Source organism: Battus philenor, unplaced genomic scaffold (genome assembly GCF_028537555.1).
Source record: "Battus philenor isolate CCGP_79_NKW_IND1 unplaced genomic scaffold, ilBatPhil1.0.hap1 SCAF_22, whole genome shotgun sequence".
Taxonomy (NCBI): domain Eukaryota; kingdom Metazoa; phylum Arthropoda; class Insecta; order Lepidoptera; family Papilionidae; genus Battus; species Battus philenor.
The window spans coordinates 3614347-3631695 of record NW_027181685.1 but is presented as its reverse complement, the minus strand read 5'-3'; the positions used below and the strand labels follow the sequence as shown (position 1 = coordinate 3631695).

Below are 17349 nucleotides of genomic sequence, written 5' to 3'. Positions count from 1 at the left end.
TGGACTTTGGCCACCTTTGTCAATTTTCAATAGGCCTGCATACAGCCGTTCGACAACCTTAACGAGATCGTCTGTCTACATTACCGGTGGACGTCCCTCGCTGCGCTTGTAAGTCCGCTATCTCAGAACTTTAAAGCTTCTGCGGCCATCCTGTGACTTCAACTTGCATAACCGATGGACTGCATCATGAAAAACTAAAACCTGAATCATAAAAACTCTCTAAGATATCTTTTTAATGCAGGAGTTTTACAGAAAATGGCATCTGTTTACGATTACAACAGCTTACCAAAATAGTAAAATTTAAAATTATACAAATTCAAAGTCAACTTTTAAAAAATAATCTAATATACTTCTTTTCTCACCAGGGAACAAGAAAAACTCATAGACCATTTGGAAGACCAAACTCACAAAAATCGAATGGAAAAACACGGTACAAATTACTTACTCGAATCGTACCTGAGAGATCTGGGACGTTGTAGCGAGGTAAACGACAGCCAAGCCGGTAACAGTGACAGTGGTGTTGGAGTCGGAAGTGGAACACCTCCACGAAGGCATACGAAACATAAATCCAGAAGAGAACGACACTTGATGAGAGAACATTACTTTACTAAAGAACTTACAGATATTTGCCAAGTCAATTCAGAACGCCTGGTTCAGACCAGTACCGACACTGATTCAGACGTCTCAGCGGATGAACTGTCAAGGATACGGGAAGAAATCGAACTGTTAGAAAAACTTGCAATTATAAACAAAAGGCTACATCGAGAAGAAGAACTAGTTGTAAGGTTAACCGCAAAGGTGAAACGCTATATGGACGAAAACAAAGCGAACAGTTGCGAAAACGTGACTCAAGTGGCAATGTTGATAGATAAAATAGAAGAGGAACTGGCAAAAACTGCGCAAGAGATGGAAAACAATGCAATCGAACTGGCCAGAGCAGATAGAGAAATAGAGAGTCGAATGAAGTTACTGGATGAGTTGACCTTGGAGTTAGAAGAAGAGGAATTACAAAACACTGTCCTCGAAAGAAAACTGAACGAAGCTTCGAGTAGACAGCCAATTCTTCTTCAAGAGAGCTACATCCCTGTACTTGATCAAGCAAATAACCAACCTGTGTTCACGTACGGGCCTACAGGTTACGTTTTAGATACCCTCGTCTGACGATAGGATCAGGCTGATGCAAAATTTGTCCCAAAGATAAACTTTGAAATTACCATTTACTTACAATCCTCAAAGTGATTATATTCCAAATCGCGAAAAATCCCCAAATTAATTTCGTCGAGTGTAAATTTACAATGTATAATCTATATATATATATAATATCGAGTTATAATAGAATAACATAAATGGTGCTAAGACGAACTGTGTATAATTTTAAATATATATACCATTTAAGTTTTGTAAGAATAGTTGATAGAAAAAATATTTATATTTTGAGTCCAATACCAAAAATATGCTACAAAACCACCAATCACTTTTTATATAAATTAGTTGACCTAGTCAAGTTGTTCGAGTGATCTTAGGTCCGACCGCCTGTCTCATTTTAATGTCTTTATTTTTTTAAATATTACTCTCCCACTTTTACAAGTACTTGTAGTAAAGAAAAAAAAATTTTAGTATTCATAGGTAATGCAGTTGCAGATTATAAAAATATTTCGAGGTAAACATATGTTAAATTTCAAAAATGACACAAAAGCATTTCCGTGTGTTGTTTCACATAAAATTATTGTTATATAGCTCACTAAAACTAAACTAGTTAAGAATGGTTTAATATAAGCAAATGTAAAAAAATCCAAAAATAATCATAATTTGTATATTTTTTATCTGTTGAAAATGTTTATAATCTAATTTAGATGTGTAAATAAAACCTACATTGATTTTATTATTTGATGCAGTCTTGTTTTTTTATTATTAAATCTTTAAGATAAATATTAACTGTGTATAACAGTTAGCGTGCGGAGTCACCGCCCGAGCGCGTATCGGAAAATGATAGCCAAGATTGGTCAAGATGGTGTATTCACCGCTGTACGAAGATTATTTACAATTTACACGACGTAACAACGGCAGCGATCACATCACTGATGGCACTCGAATTCTAATCGCCGTTCGAATTTGAATTCAAATTATTTTACATATAAACATTGTGGCCATAGTGGCCAGCAATATAGAGCGTGAATGCTACGGGAAATATTGCATTTAGGCAACAGATACAAGTAAATAATAATAACATTAAACATGACAACATCAAATAAATATCGGTTTACATTAATAAAATAATGAAAACACATTAAAAATAAAATTTCCGATTTTCCATTATTATACATTGTCAATTCATCGTCACTTTCGTCGATCGCATTGTGTCACAAGATGGCGCCACACGAGGGATGCTGTAAATATTTTGACAGATGGATGAATGATGCCCCTAATATGATGCCATGAATATGACATTAATTACACATAATTTTAAACTATTTACACACAAAGAATTTACATAAAATGAGTCATGTTATAGCGAGTAAAAACACAGAACTATTAGGTGCACAAGAACGTGGTCGTCGAAACCGGCGTAGGGAATTGCCAGGACTTGTTCAGGCGTGGGATAATACCGCACATGTACAATACATGAGCCTACGGAGTCGCCGGTGGTATTTTGTTCAAGTAGGTCGACCTTCACCCAACGACAGCGACAATATCTTTAATGGCGCCCGAATTCAAATCAGAATTAGAATTTAAATTTGAATTCGAATGCCGTAGAATGGTTTTACACAAAAGTATTGTGGCCGTAGTGGCCAACAATACGGAGCGTGAACGTTACATCTTAAACGTATTTCGTTTGGCACTATTAGACAAATAATTAACAGAGCCATCTCTTCAACACAAAATAAACTAAATAATTCTTTTAGATAAAAATGTTCTAATTAGCGTCATCTATGATAGTTTTAATAAACACTATGGTTACGTTATACTTGGGATTTCTTTAGGCTGCGCTCGGTAAGATAGTTCTATTAATGAAATAAAGAAAAACAAATTTTTCAGTCGAAATTATAAAAATAATGCAAGAATTAAAGTATGCATTCAGTTTATTTTTAATAGCAAAAAAAGACATTGAACAAAAGATCAATTATACAATACTATCTGTAAGCGTTGTGGAAAAAAGCTGTTCGACGATTGGACGACTCTCCCGTTCAGTAAACTCCAGGTCAGCAAGCGTAGTTCTTTTAAGCGGGTTTGGTCTAATGATAGACATAGGTAATTCTTTAAGTCCCGACACAAGCCCCCATTTCTCGTAAAGAATGGGTGCTATAAGTTTTGTATCGTTTGATTCCATCGGATCTATATTAATTGACAAAAATCGTTCTTCCACCGAAGATCTGACAATCTTTTGGGCCTGGCTCTCGATAAAAACCTCATTCCGTACTGTGGCGTCTAAGGCCAAAGACAAAAACATCGACCATCTAGGCGTATAATAGTAATGAAACATTTCAGCCCATTGCTTGCAAGCATAGTCACTTATTTCTCCATTCGGGCCCCATAACGTAATCTGATTTCTAGCGTTGAGCTCAGTCCAGAATGAATAACCGTTGGATGCGTCCCGGGCTGCTTCTAGCCAAGTAGACAAGCTGAAATCTTTATTGGTTGCTAAGATAATTTCCAGATCATTCATCAAATCAATAAATCGGACGATCGATGCATTGAAAGGTCCGAAGTTGTTGAATCTGTTATCTAAAATATCTAAATACAGTTGATCGGCTCTGTATTGCAAAGCTTGCCTCGTAACATCAACAAGGTCGTGGAAAAATCCAGGAGAATCACAACCAGAGCTAGCTGCGTAAACGAACTTTTTAAAAGCTGTGAATAGATCGCTGCTCTTATACCAAGCCCATGGATTTATTCGAAAGCTGGGACGGCGAGTGATAACGTATTTGCCTCTGATAGGATTCAGTCCGTTGAAGTTGTACACGCTTCGCAGTAAATATACCCATGCGCCGGATGTCGCATTGCAACCATACCTCCTCTCTGCGTACTCGGCTACCCAGTCCTCCAGGTTTTCTATGGGCTTCTTGCGCCACGCCGTTTCCAGCATTAAATCGTAAACGACATAATTTTGATTAATTCCCTCAGGAGTCAATCCAATTCCTATCATTGTGCTGTTTACACGATTTCTCACTTCATAAACATCTTCGTTGATAGTATTTACGTTACCGAACATACCCAGTGTCCCCCCGAAGTTGTGGAGCATGCACCAGATAAATGGTTGACCGTAATACATTTGATACAGATCGAATTGGGGCCACTGTTCTGATTGAAGATCCAGTACCAGCATGCGTCCCTTTGGCACTGCCGTCAGAAAAGACTTCACTCTTTGCAAAGGCCATTGAATAGGATTATGTACGAACATCCAATTCTGAACTAACCATACGGCTTTGTTATCAAATTTCGTAATCGTTGAATATATTGCATTAGCCGTGTCTCGCACTAAGTTAGTTGACCACGGCTGTACTTGGATTTCATTAAATGGATCAGCTGTGTAAATATTGCTCACACCTTGTTCAGTGATCTCTCTTAAAAACATCTCGCCTATCTCTATAAATAGAGGTTCTCGTGGATTTATAAAAGAGCCGCAACAGTAATCAGGTCCGAATTTATTCCACCTTTCAACTTCGTAAAAGGACACGTTGGGGTAGAGTCTCAAGAATGCTTTAGGAACGTGGCCATTAAAGGCGGGCAGTACCGGAATCATGCCGAGTTCAAACATTGAAAATACGATTTCCTGAATTAACTGCTGACGGTCATGCCAAGACCTCGGCAAAGGCCCGCCCCATCCATGAAGGTTACCCATACGCATCCAAGAGAGAAATGCCGGTCCGGTGAAGTGGTCATTGATTTCTTCATCTGTCATACCTAATTTACGATATATACGATCCCACACAGCCTCCTGTGCAACGGGAGTCAACGCCAGGTTTATTCCGTTCAACGCCATCCACTCTAGATGTGCCTTCCAATTATCGTAGTTCCACCACACGAAGCTATAAGAAGCTGTGCATACATTCTGGTAGTAACGTAGTCTATCGCTCGCTTCTACAGTCTCGTCGACATCTGGAAGTGGGTCTGGAATCGCGATTCTTCGAACTTGCCACGCTATTTGACTCTTGCAGTACTTTTTCAAATAGTAGCCGAACGCCCAAACGGCTGCGACACCAGTTGTTGCTTTGATATGAAGCTGATTATCGGACGTACGAAGAAAAAATACATCTTTATGGTTACGGAATAATAGCGGTTCTATTGTTACAGTGAATCGATTCGGATCTATGTAATTACTAATGATTGAAATTGCAGCTCGCTGTTGGGTGTCGGCCGACGTTTTCGTTTGCAGTACACTTGGGTCTAAATAATCTAAATTTAAGGCGACTGAATAATGTATTATCAAACAAAATAAAAGACTGAGTAACTTCATGTTCACAGTGAACACTGGACGCGGTGGAACTCGGACTGAATTCTCGGATAAGAAAGATACATTATATATAACAATAAACAACCGTTGACCCTTATCTCAAGTTACCGTGCAGTGACCACAAATTCTAAAATCTTTAAATACAATCTTCATCTGCAAAAACTAGTATATTAAAACTTAATAACAATAATTTCCATGTATAGGAATTATAGAAGAATCTTTCTTGGCTTGGTCCAAATTCAACGTGTACTGCGCATATTTACAAAAATAAACTGAAAGATAACTCTTACTGAAAATTCATCACAAATCCTTTAATGTGGTTTATTTACCAGGATGATTGAAAAGAGGTGTAAAGGCTTTTAAGGGATGAGTAAATAATTCAGTTTCTCTCGATTAACTTATGCTACGCCCTATTCTTAAATCATTGCTTACTGAAATAATAATTAACGTAATGAAAACGTAGCAAGAAAAAGCGTTTCCAAAATACTGATTACCACTTATTAAAATTAATTACCGTTTACTATCTGTTCTTGCAGATACAGCCAAAACTTAAAGGTCTATCACATTCCAAAAGAGTTTCAGAGTGATCATTTGAAAAAAGGTAATTTAAAAAAGTTTACTTATATTCAGTCTAGTACATGTGAATGAAGTCGACACAGAGCTGTTGGGACCGTGATCAGTGGAACAAAAGTCCTAGATCCATGTCTACAATGCACTCAAAAAGACGAGAACGTAACAGTGTAATATACCGCGATGAATTATATTCGCGCTAATGTACGAAGTTATTATTATGGAGTTACAAAAAAAATCTAAATCTATACGTGTGGACCAATTCTACAACCAAATTTTCGATCTAAGTTAAAAATGATGGTCACCCTAAAATTATAACGATGTCTTTCTGTGAATAGTAACGTGTTCTTTTGATACACTGGATCGTTACTAATGGACATTATCATGTCAATATAGGATTGTAAAATCGAAGAGGTACTTTCCGAATTATTAAACTTAAATGTTGCCAACAAATATACGAAAAAAAAACTTTTAAGCAGTAACAACCAAAATATATAAGTAAAAACATGATTATCGACTTTTTAATTGACCTATAAATATTTTTTTAATAAGCAACAGTTTTAAAAAAATCACTATATATAACTATAAACTATGTTTTTATTGGTGTGAAATTTTAATCTGGCCAACAAAAATACGGCAAAAAGCTTAAAGCAAGTGCTTGAATTAATAGATATCATAAAAAAAAAACGATTTTTTGGTGTTTTCAAAAAATTGTAAAACCTTTTTTCATTAGATAACATTTTTGTAAATATTATCTGTGTTCTTTATCTATAGTTTTTAAGTGTATATATAGAATGTATAATGCAATCGGAAAATATGACAAATGGCTAATAATTTATCGTAGTCGAACGATTACGTACGGATATCGGAAAGTTGTGGATTGTAATATATTGCTAAAAACAATTTTCAGAGATTTTGAAGTTCACTTAGAGAATTTTTGTTTAGTTGAACAGTTTTTTCCCAACGTGGCGCCCTCGTCCCACTGGAAGGCAATTTGATTGTTGAGAGTAATTCGAAAATTGCCTCGACACGAGTTTAACCCTTCCGCTCCTGGCAATTTAAATGAAATGATTCTTCTAGATTTCGATGTCAAATTTAGCAAAAAAACAATTTCGGTTTGCGATTAATAATTATTAAGTATGATTCGCTTGACAAGACCAAAATATCAACTGCGTTTGAGTCAAGTAAAATCCGTGGAGCCTGGTGTCTGCCGCAAAGAACCCCGGACGTTTTAAAATTTCTCTAAGCAACGCAGTTATTCGTACATGAATGACTCAAATTCTGTCGTGTTTTACAGCATTCAGATAAATTAGTTTTCGTCATAACTGTTGTAAAAGCTCCTTAATTTAACACAAGTACATATATTGTATAGATTTCCTTACGATTTGTTTCTTAAATGAATAATTCAATGTTTTTATTATTAAAAATATGTATATTTCATATTTTAGATCATCGCCATTTTAGCACAGAGTAGATAATCATTATGATTATTATTGTATACCATAATCGTGACGCTTGGTAGGCTGGTTGGCGATAGCAGTGTGTTATTATAGTACGCAGTAAATGCTGCTGCCCATCATCTGTAAATCTGTTTCTGAGCTTTGGCAATCTTATATATTTAATATGAGACTTTATCCCGAGAATCGAACTCGTGACCTACTCGTTTAGTTACTTTGCTTTAAATTTGTCAAAACTAAATGCGAACAAGGCAGTCAATATGGATCTTTTCAAACTATAACACACAACATAGTTATTTTTATTATTACAGAGAATCTGTCTTGACATCATGTAGACCTTTTGTAGTTATTTTAATTAGCTATCAAATAAACTCCAATGTCTATAGAAACATAAATAAATTATTTTATCATTATCATGTAGGTGCTCTTCTCCATTTTCTATAAAAATTAGTAACTTTGTAGTAAATATTTAATACTTTTACAATTTTTTATATTTTTACCTTTGTAATGTTAAAAATTTTAAATAAGTAAAATATTATTATCATGTCAGTCAATAGATACCCACTCCATAGCAAAGGCCTCCCCACAAATATTGCCGACCAATCTTGCGCTGTCAGCATCGACACTGCGACTTCACTATCATCAGTCCAATTAGTAGGGGAACTACCACCAAGGATATTTAGGAGTAAACATACATGTCAAAGTTGTCATGAAAAAACCCCGATTGAATTTTCGATGGGCTGTTCTGAGATCTTGTGTCGTTTGGAACAAAAAGCTTAATTTAAGTAATGCGGGAGAAATCAGTTGAATTGTTTTTTTTCTCAAATCAGGTTATCCTGTCAAGTTTCTATATCTGTCACAAGTTATCTCTACAGATCAGAGGTTTAGACTAGACTTTTTTTTTTATCTTAGACTACTTAAAAAATTTTGCAGGTCCTGGTGGATACCCTATAGCTATGCTTCTAAGTTTTTGAAAAAAAAAAACGAGAATTTATTATGTTCTGTCACTAAAACTGATAACATCCAACTTTTTTTAATATAGTCTGTTTGCGGTATTAATATTTTAAATCAAGCAAACATTTCAGTACATATTACTTTTGAAAGCAGATAGATTTTCATGGAGCCCCCTCATATCAATTTATTGTGAAGCCCCATTTCTTTGGCAAGGCAACATAGACTTCTGGCGAGTGTCCCGTAACTCTTGCGGATCCTCCATCTGGACCATTTTGTGAACTAAGGCCATAAATGTCTGGATAATGATCCAGAGGAACAAATAAAGTGAATAAGTAATTTTACAATTAACATTAATGCAGGTATAAAAAAGGAAAGAAAACACAAGGACATTTATTCAAAAATTAATACATAAGACAATGAAAAATTAATAGAAGGAATTTTCTCTTGTTTTGCCTTGGCCAGTGTTTAGATGAAAGAATTAATGACATTTCTACAATATTTCTTAATATGCCTACATTTTTTAATGTGGCAACAAATCTTTATCCAAACACTGGCCAAGGCATTCCTTTAGGGATACAAGAAGGGACAAAGGAGGAAATGTTTTTGTAAATTTTTAGATGAAGTCTCAAAGAGTGAAAGAAAAGTAGATCTATCTCATCTGCCACTCCTTGCTTCTCCAACTCTTCTAAGCGGTCATTTATCATTCCGTGTCCATTGCAACCTGGAATTTAAAATTATTTGTAAAGATTAATTCTAATATTAAATTACACAGGATTCTCACGAGCGAATTTAATACATAAGACTACTCAGATAACAATGCAAGATATTCCATGTTAATTGTAACATTGTTTTAGAAGATATACATAAACAAGACTGGTGCATGACAGTTAGAATTTAAAGAATGTCAATCACCACAACAATGTGCCAATATCTGCCATATTGCGTTAAAAAACCAACAAGGAATATCATATGGTGGTTGGTTTCCCAGGGATGAAAAATTGAGCAAGGGCATGCAAAAGATATATGGATGACTATCCTGGTTGAAGAGCAATTTCTAGAGATAGAGAAGCATGTAAAGTTCAAGGGTGGTTCCTGTCTTAAAGACAACCCAACAAATTCAGAAGTTGATGTCAATATGTTACTCAAACAGTTGGGAGCGAATAATGGATTTTTTATTTTTCATAATTGCTTAACAAGACCTGACATCTGTTAGATTAAACAATAGCATGACTCTTACGATTATTATTTAACTGGTTCAATTATAGATTGTGTGCTTGTATAAATAAATAAAATTATAGTGTTGGCTAATTATAGAAAGAACTTTTGTACTACATAAATCTCGAGATGCAAATGGAGTTTTATAGGCTAACCACACTTGGTTGGAGACAGACAGACTGAGAAAACAGATATTTTATCTATTAATTTCAATTAATTTTAGCTTCTTATGTAATTTAATAGATAATAAATATAACTCAATTTTATTAAATAAAAAGTAAGCAAATTTAGTTAAGATAAAATATAAAATAGAATTAATTCGCTAATTGCAAAGTTCCACTGAAAAGGTAAAAAATTTTTCGTAATCAAATATTATATTTTTTTAAGTTAAAAGCTCTTATATAAAGTAATTGTGTGTAAAAGAAAATATTTTAAAGAATATTAAAACCTTAAGAATTAATAAATTATAATAATTGATGAATTTTTATTAGTAATTTAAAATAAAGTTGCTAGAAGTAAACTAAAAAAGTTTATGAGTAATAAATGCACAGGTTAAATAATTTTTATTATGCGTGAATCAAAAAAGTTAATTTTTTAATATAATTGTATGAAATAAAAATGTTAAAAAAAGGATTGACCCCGACGTGATTTGAACACGCAACCTTCTGATCTGGAGTCAGACGCGCTACCGTTGCGCCACGGAGTCGATATGTATAATTATGAAAACCATTATCATAAATTTTTGTTATTACATTTCATAATTCGAATTTAAATATATTGTTATAAATTTTCTTTTATTATTTATGTACAAATAGAGAGAAATTATTGAAATTGGTATGCAATATTAATAATTTATTTCATAAAATGACAAAACACCTTTTTTTTTCCTAAAGTAATCAAGTTATCAATCTTTAGAAGTTAACTAAAAGCCTTATTTGACGAGTTTTGCAAAATCAGGTAAAGTTTGATGTCTCACTCGCACAACTTAAAGGGGCATCTGCCTCATTTACTCATTTTTTGATTAAAAAAGCTTACTACAGTAATTGCCAAATTTTACCATATTTATAGATAATTGAATATAAATATTCTAAATCCTGTAAGAATCACAGATATTGTAATGAAAGAGACATGACAAGTAACATCAGAGACATGGGAGTGAACATGTAGAGTAAGAAAGAGTAAAGTATTATTACTATCCTGCAAATAATGTACCTCCCATTTGAGGTTTGAGCGAAAGGCCCTTAAGTCCAGGTTACTAAAAAAATTATCCCAGTCGTGATCAAAATTTGATGTAGTTGGTTTTTATTTATCTGTCTATTTACAAGCTTAATATACTTGAAATGTTACTTTGAAACAATATGGCTCACTCAAAAAGATATTTGACGAAAGTCATATTATTTTAAAATACCTACTTACTATTAGCTATAAGTCAAAGCAATAACTGCATTTTCCATTACTACTGCCCTGAGGAAAGCATAGGATAGTATAGAAAAACGGCCTTCAGAAATGACGTGAAAACTAAGAAGAATCTTCTTCTTCAAGGGTTTATGCATAATTCTTATTTAAATTGTTTATACAATGAAATTTCTATTAGGCGCTATATCTATGAAACCATGGACTAGAAATTTGATATTTGATAGGAATATTCCTTTCATTGAATAGGTAGCTAGATAGAGAAATTTAATATTTTTCTCTATATTTTACATAACGGAAAGCAGACGAGGGACAGCTATTATTAATTATAACAAAGTAATTCTAAAATATAACAATATTTAAATTTGTTAGGTTTCAAAGTAATATTTGTAGTGACTAAGATGCAAAGGGCTTACCGCTGGCTGAGGGTCTCTCTCGTCCCCCGGGGCTCTGTCAGGGGCAGGTCCTGCGTCGCCAGTTGCGCTGCCACTCCCACCACGTCTCTCCTCTCCCTCAACGAGAGCTAAGAAGCGAGTTAACTCTGCTTCATCACTGACACGAAGTGGAGTTTTAGGACCAACAATAGCAATAGACACATTCTGAAAAAAAAAACGATCAGAATTCGGTAAACGAAAATTATACCCATATTGATCAGTTTTTCCTGCTCTCGTGTTCTCTTCTGCTCCGGTAAGTATTTTGACATAACAATTATACTTACCTACTAATACCAAAAAGTAGTTCAACTAAAATTCAAACAAAACTGTCTATATCAATGTTTCCCAAATCGAAAATAGACTCGATACTGGTGTGTGTGGTTAACCCTTACGCACTATGTATGTTACATTAGGAAACTTAGAACTATATTTTGAAAAAAAATTTGCCATACATATGTAATTTTTTCACAGAGATAGATGGCAGGGAAATGCATGAAGGGCCATGGCCATGAAATACTTAATTGTATTTAATTTTTAATTTATTTAAATATTAAATACATCTTGTCTTAGTAGGACTTCCAATAATGAAGTCGAGAATATGTGATGATTTTTTTTTAGTTTTCATCATCATTCCAGCCATAGAATATCCACAGCTTGAAGACAAGTCTCCATGGCAGATTTCTAATAAGACTGCAAGGCCTGATGACTTTAAAGAGGCTATCTGTACACCCTGCACTTACTGACCCATGGTCTCTAATCCTGATACTTCAAGGCTTTTTTTTAAATATTGCAAATTGTTACATAACACATGTACAGCAATAAGCGTTCAAAATGTAGTTTTATCTATGTGTTAAAAGGTGTGATGACAAAATCCATAAGAAAAAGTGATAATCACAAAATGACAACTGACTAATCTATTATTGAACTCAATTCTCTGTGATTTACTGTTTTTTTAAACCATTATGTTATGTCCTAGCAGAGCTACTGTCAGGAATCATTCCACCTATTCTGATTGTAGATTCATATAAATTAAATGTTGAAATTAAATTGAAATAAAGAAGAATAATGAACATTATACCTTAGTGTTAAGCTCAACTTCATTAGGGAGTGTATCTCTCAGAGCTCTCAATCCATGAGCCACCAGTTCTTGAAGGTCACAATCAACGAAAGTCAAAAGATGTTTTTCCAGATATGTGCGGGCTGACTGAGACCGAGCCCCTATAGCCATAGCACGACAATCAAAGAAATTAGCCGAAGGACATGTCTGGTAGATATGAGGTCCTTGATCCTGAAATATTAGAAATTTAACATACAGTTTTTTTTATTTTAAAACAATCAGTTAAAGAGATCAATTTGCATTCAGGCACTGCGAAAACAATTGTGGATTTAAGATTCTATTCACTTCACAATTACATTGGAGAAAATATCATGAGGAATCCAGGATATATTATGAGATGAAATGTAAGAGAGAAAGCAAGAGGATCATAATCATAATTTCAATCTTTGGTCTTCCACAAATGAAGTTAAGTCTTCCATTGATTTTCAATAAGAACAATCCAGACAAAATACTTAAGAGTAGGCTCACATTCAGAGAGATCCAAATCAGAGAAGAAATTTTTACTACCAACTAGTATTAAAGTATTAGTAACTAACAATAATTAAAAACCAAATATGTGATTTAATTTTAAACATTCATTCTTAAATTTGCAAGTTTATGGACTTTGTTTGTTACATAGAAGGACCAATATTTAGCAACTTCCGCACATGCAATGGTAGTCGTGTAACAAAGTGCGCCGCCCGCCAGCCATTACCTGCTGAATGCATATTCATGATTGAGGATGGGGGGGGGGGGAGGCAAATATGCTTATAGCCTGATTGTATATATGCACCGAGATAAAAAAATCTACGTGATTGTTTTTAATGAACCCTTCAAATCAAGGGTGGCCACGCCCTTTGATAATGCGAGCCATTTTTAGTAATTTGAAATCTTTTGCGAACTGCAATTGGATATGCAAAAGAATGTTTTTTATAAAAATCATATTTATTGAAATTATTACAAAGTGCAAAATATGTGTATAAGAATTAGGTATAATGGCACACATATGACAGCACTCCTAATAATACTTAAGATGCTGGGTGTCAGGATTTCGCAAATTTTATGGTGGAATAATAATAATATTCACACCAGTAATTTGTTTCGACTTCCCAATAGGTGATATGGGTAATATAAATTTAAAATTTGAAATAATTTGTCAATCAAAAAGAGTTGCTTGTGAGCCCCAATTTGACCACCTCTGCTCTAGATAAATTAGTCTTATCTGTTTTGTCCTGATATTATTAGTGAAAAAAAAAATTTATTAGTCAAATCACAGCGATTTGAAATGGATAGTTTTGTGTTTTAAGATTTCAAATAAGGATATATAAATGTATACTTACATCATATCCAGCAACAAGTAATCCTACACCAAGTGGACGTTTGTCATACCTCTGAGTACAAATTTGCATCTTGTTGCCTACTAATGCAATAAGACGTCCAACCGGCATTGGTGCATCATGGGCATAGCGATGGTTAAGGCATTCTGTTCTCATAAACCGACTAGAAAAAGAACAAAATAGGAATTAGTGCTCCAGCAAATTAAAATTTACTTCCTTCCATTTTGGAATTTTAAGTCTTATTTTATAATACATGGACATGAATTTATAACATAAGTTATTGTATGATAACAGATAATTGAATTTTCACCTAGTTTTATTCAGCAATGAAATTAGGGATGGCTACAATTAAGCACAGACAATGTAACTATTTTTGAGTCTATCTATGCATTCAGATTCATTAGTTAACACAGTAACTGCAGCACTGTTTGCATGCAAGTTGCTAGTCAGTTGGGAAGTAATATAGCCCTAAGAGAACTTTTTTCATTGCAACATGAGTCAGTCATATATGCCCACAGACACTGTTGATTTAAATTAACTGTCAATCAATAATGCATTGAAATATTATTGTTTTCAATACACAAACATAAAAAAATCATTGAGGTATTGCTACCTGAACGGAGAACACTAGTTTTCTCTATGCTGCATGATGCAAGGTATGCATAGGGCAATATGACAGCATGCAGCAGTAACCGTACTAACTATGCATCCTGATATCCAAGCTCTATTAATGATAAAATATGAATATGTACCAGTCATGATGATACTGTTAATGTATAATATTGATTTATTAATAGGATCATTTATTGTAACCACTTATGTAAATCAAAAAAATACTAGAAGAACCCAATATGATAGAAAATTACTTGGAACCCCCCTTAAAACCATCCTTCAACTTAAAAATCTTTTACCAATCTTTCATTGATTACAATTTTTGTTTGGAGTACATTGAATAAACCTAAAATTACATGGTTTTTGTTGTTATTAATCAATATTGAAAGGTTATTAAATGAATCTTAGATGTTGAACGAAATATCTATTATTTATTACCTCAGCATCCGCGCATCAGCAGTTAACCCAGAAATTGATATACCAATATGCTCATCTATAGGTATAATTTTCTTTTGATATGCAGACAGCTCACTTACAGCCCTTTTCAGTGCAATCAGTACAGCAAATTGTTTATTTTTCAGGCCAACAGTTGCTGAGCCTAGTTTCACTGCTTCCATAGCATACTCAACTTGATGTAGGCGACCCTGAGGACTCCATACTGTGACATCACTGTCATATTGATTACGGAACTGAAAAATCAAATTAAACTTTAATTATTCAAGTATTTTTCCTGTAATTTATATAGCAGAAGCTTGTATTACAACCAGAAAAGTCATATTTAAACTGAGAGTGGCTCAAAGGGCAATGAATATGCAAAATAGCACAAATGTTGTCCAGAAAACAAAGTAGTCACAGGTTACATCATAATAGAGGAATCACATAATAAAGGTGGCAGTTTCTGAACTCTCATTACACAAAACAGGAAAAGGAGTGAGACCATATAATTCTACAACCATTCTGCATAGGTCTGAATACAATGGAAAGAGATAAATGATTATATATCTCTATTTTGAGTTCCGCTCTTCTAAATTTATAGTCCAGAAGGGCTAAAAAGCAAAATAGGAGAAGTATTCAGTACTGCAAATGAAACAAATGTTGATGTAATAAATGAAACGCTTATGACTTACTGTGATAGAGAAACTGGATATATTTTACAGTAAAACCTATTAATGTTTACCACTCCAGTAATAAAAAATTGTACACTAGATGGCAAAAGGTATTTGATAATGAAGGTGAATATATTGTTGATTTTGAAAAAAGTTGTTAAAAATGTAGTCATGTGAATTTAGCTTAAGAAAGCAACATTACTTTCCAGTTCCCCTAATATATACTTCTTCAGGTGATTAAAAAACAGTCTGTGAAACTTTTTATAATTTTATGTCCTAAGTTTACTTCTTTTATTTCAGTGTTATAATTGTTTTTTAGAAAACAATGATAAGAAAAAATGGGAATCTATTGTCTGCCACAGATTTTCTAAAGCCAGTGCTAGTTTAGAACCTTATGACTTAGTATCAAATCTTAACTACCTCTAATAAGTTTTAAAACAAATTGATTCTAAAAGTTAAATGAAATCAGTCCAAAAGCATAGAACAAACAGGAACAATCAATTTAAAATCTAAAAAAACGCATATCCCCTGCACATAAATCATTGAGTTTATTCAGACCAATTAATAACATTTGCTGTTTTCTGATAGTGACTAATTGGTCATCATAATTACCATGTCAGCCAATAGACGCCGACGACAATGCATAACTACATGGTTTCGGTTGAAGTTGATGCCGTTAGCCCGAGGACTATTACAGCTTCATCGGAAACAAGTTCACAGAGCGGAATGGTCCGTGAACTTAAAACAAGGCATAAGCCTTCCTTAAAGATAGTCTTGGTGACCGCTCCAGTACAGGCCGTATTTAGCGACTGGCGAATATAGTATTATTAATACTCATGTTTTAGTATATTCTGAAAAACTCATTGAACATTGAACAGAAAACTATAACGCCGCATAATTTATAAACAAAAATGATAGTACTTTGTTGAAAAGGTTTACTAACTATAGAAGTTATAAAGTCAAAAACTTTCTAATATTATAGAATATTTCAATCACGTTATATTGACATTCTTCAGAGTTTTATTTCTACTAAAATTATACAAGTCATTCAGTATAACCATATTAGACCAAAAATTATAATTCTTATTTACATTATCTTAGTAATGATGAACACATGAATATTTGAAAGTTTTACATAGATTACTTGGGAAATTATTATTTAAATGTTTACATACCATTTTATTATAGGTTCAGGTATTTGAAAAGGTAACCCAAAATAGCCGACGCTAAGCAACGATGACTTTGAAAATGTCAGCCTGACAAATACTTTTTCAACAATGTTACCAGGTATCCTTTGTTTCAATTATGCTGCTTTTAGTATTTCCATACCGACTTGTTATCTTACTTATTTAAGGATTCTAATTATCTCTAAAATTATATAGATTGATTTAAAAATAATAAAATTCGTCATAAAAAATTGTGTATAATAATACGTGAGCATATGTCCGAATAAAATTAATACAAATAATCTCAAAATTGTAAATGAAAGTTGTGAATTAAATGCAAGCAATCAAATTTTTAATAATAATCACTATTTTCACTTACATAAGATATATATCAAGACCTAATTGTTATCTATTTTTGGGGCAAATGTTTTGGCAATGGCAAATTTTTGCTAAAGAGCGCAACAAAAGCAAACATTTTTTGTATAAATTTGTTACCGATTTATTTGTATACAACGATATTGTTAGGACTGTCTTTAA

At 33.5% G+C, this 17349-nt stretch overlaps 3 protein-coding genes and 1 non-coding gene across 4 annotated transcripts in view; 1 reads left to right on the top strand and 3 right to left on the bottom strand.

The window, feature by feature from the left end:
- The window catches only part of LOC137923686 (coiled-coil domain-containing protein 102A-like), a 166405-nt gene extending 164678 nt beyond the window's left edge, over positions 1 to 1727 (top strand). Inside the window, exon 6 of the mRNA XM_068766923.1 lies at positions 366 to 1727. Within this exon, the coding sequence (XP_068623024.1) occupies positions 366 to 1161 (796 nt within the window). The 3' untranslated portion in view covers positions 1162 to 1727. The remainder of the gene's footprint in view (positions 1 to 365) is intronic.
- Positions 1728 to 3062: 1335 nt separating this feature from the next.
- On the bottom strand, positions 3063 to 5486 carry Naglu (N-acetyl-alpha-glucosaminidase). Its single transcript, XM_068766922.1, has one exon. The coding sequence runs from the start codon at positions 5453 to 5455 to the stop codon at positions 3122 to 3124; it is 2334 nt and encodes a 777-aa protein (XP_068623023.1). The 5' UTR covers positions 5456 to 5486; the 3' UTR covers positions 3063 to 3121.
- Positions 5487 to 8806: 3320 nt separating this feature from the next.
- Prosalpha6 (Proteasome alpha6 subunit) lies at positions 8807 to 16911 on the bottom strand. Its single transcript, XM_068766891.1, has 6 exons — positions 16822 to 16911; positions 14979 to 15229; positions 13932 to 14091; positions 12574 to 12783; positions 11478 to 11660; positions 8807 to 9154 (listed from the first exon to the last, which is right to left on the bottom strand). The coding sequence occupies exons 1-6, from the start codon at positions 16822 to 16824 to the stop codon at positions 9134 to 9136; spliced, it is 828 nt and encodes a 275-aa protein (XP_068622992.1). The 5' UTR covers positions 16825 to 16911; the 3' UTR covers positions 8807 to 9133.
- On the bottom strand, positions 10283 to 10354 carry TRNAW-CCA (transfer RNA tryptophan (anticodon CCA)). Its single transcript has one exon. It is a non-coding gene; the product is annotated as a tRNA-Trp (tRNA).
- Positions 16912 to 17349: the final 438 nt, after the last annotated feature.

Bases quoted from the DNA above. Each gene is read 5' to 3' on its own strand.
- Naglu (XM_068766922.1), bottom strand. From the start codon at position 5,455: ATGAAGTTACTCAGTCTTTTATTTTGTTTGATAATACATTATTCAGTC.
- Prosalpha6 (XM_068766891.1), bottom strand. The intron at 12,784-13,931 runs GTAAGTATACAT...CTAATATTTCAG, and splicing joins TACTTGTTGCTGGATATGAT to GATCAAGGACCTCATATCTA. The intron at 9,155-11,477 runs GTAAGCCCTTTG...TTTAAATTCCAG, and splicing joins AGAGAGACCCTCAGCCAGCG to GTTGCAATGGACACGGAATG.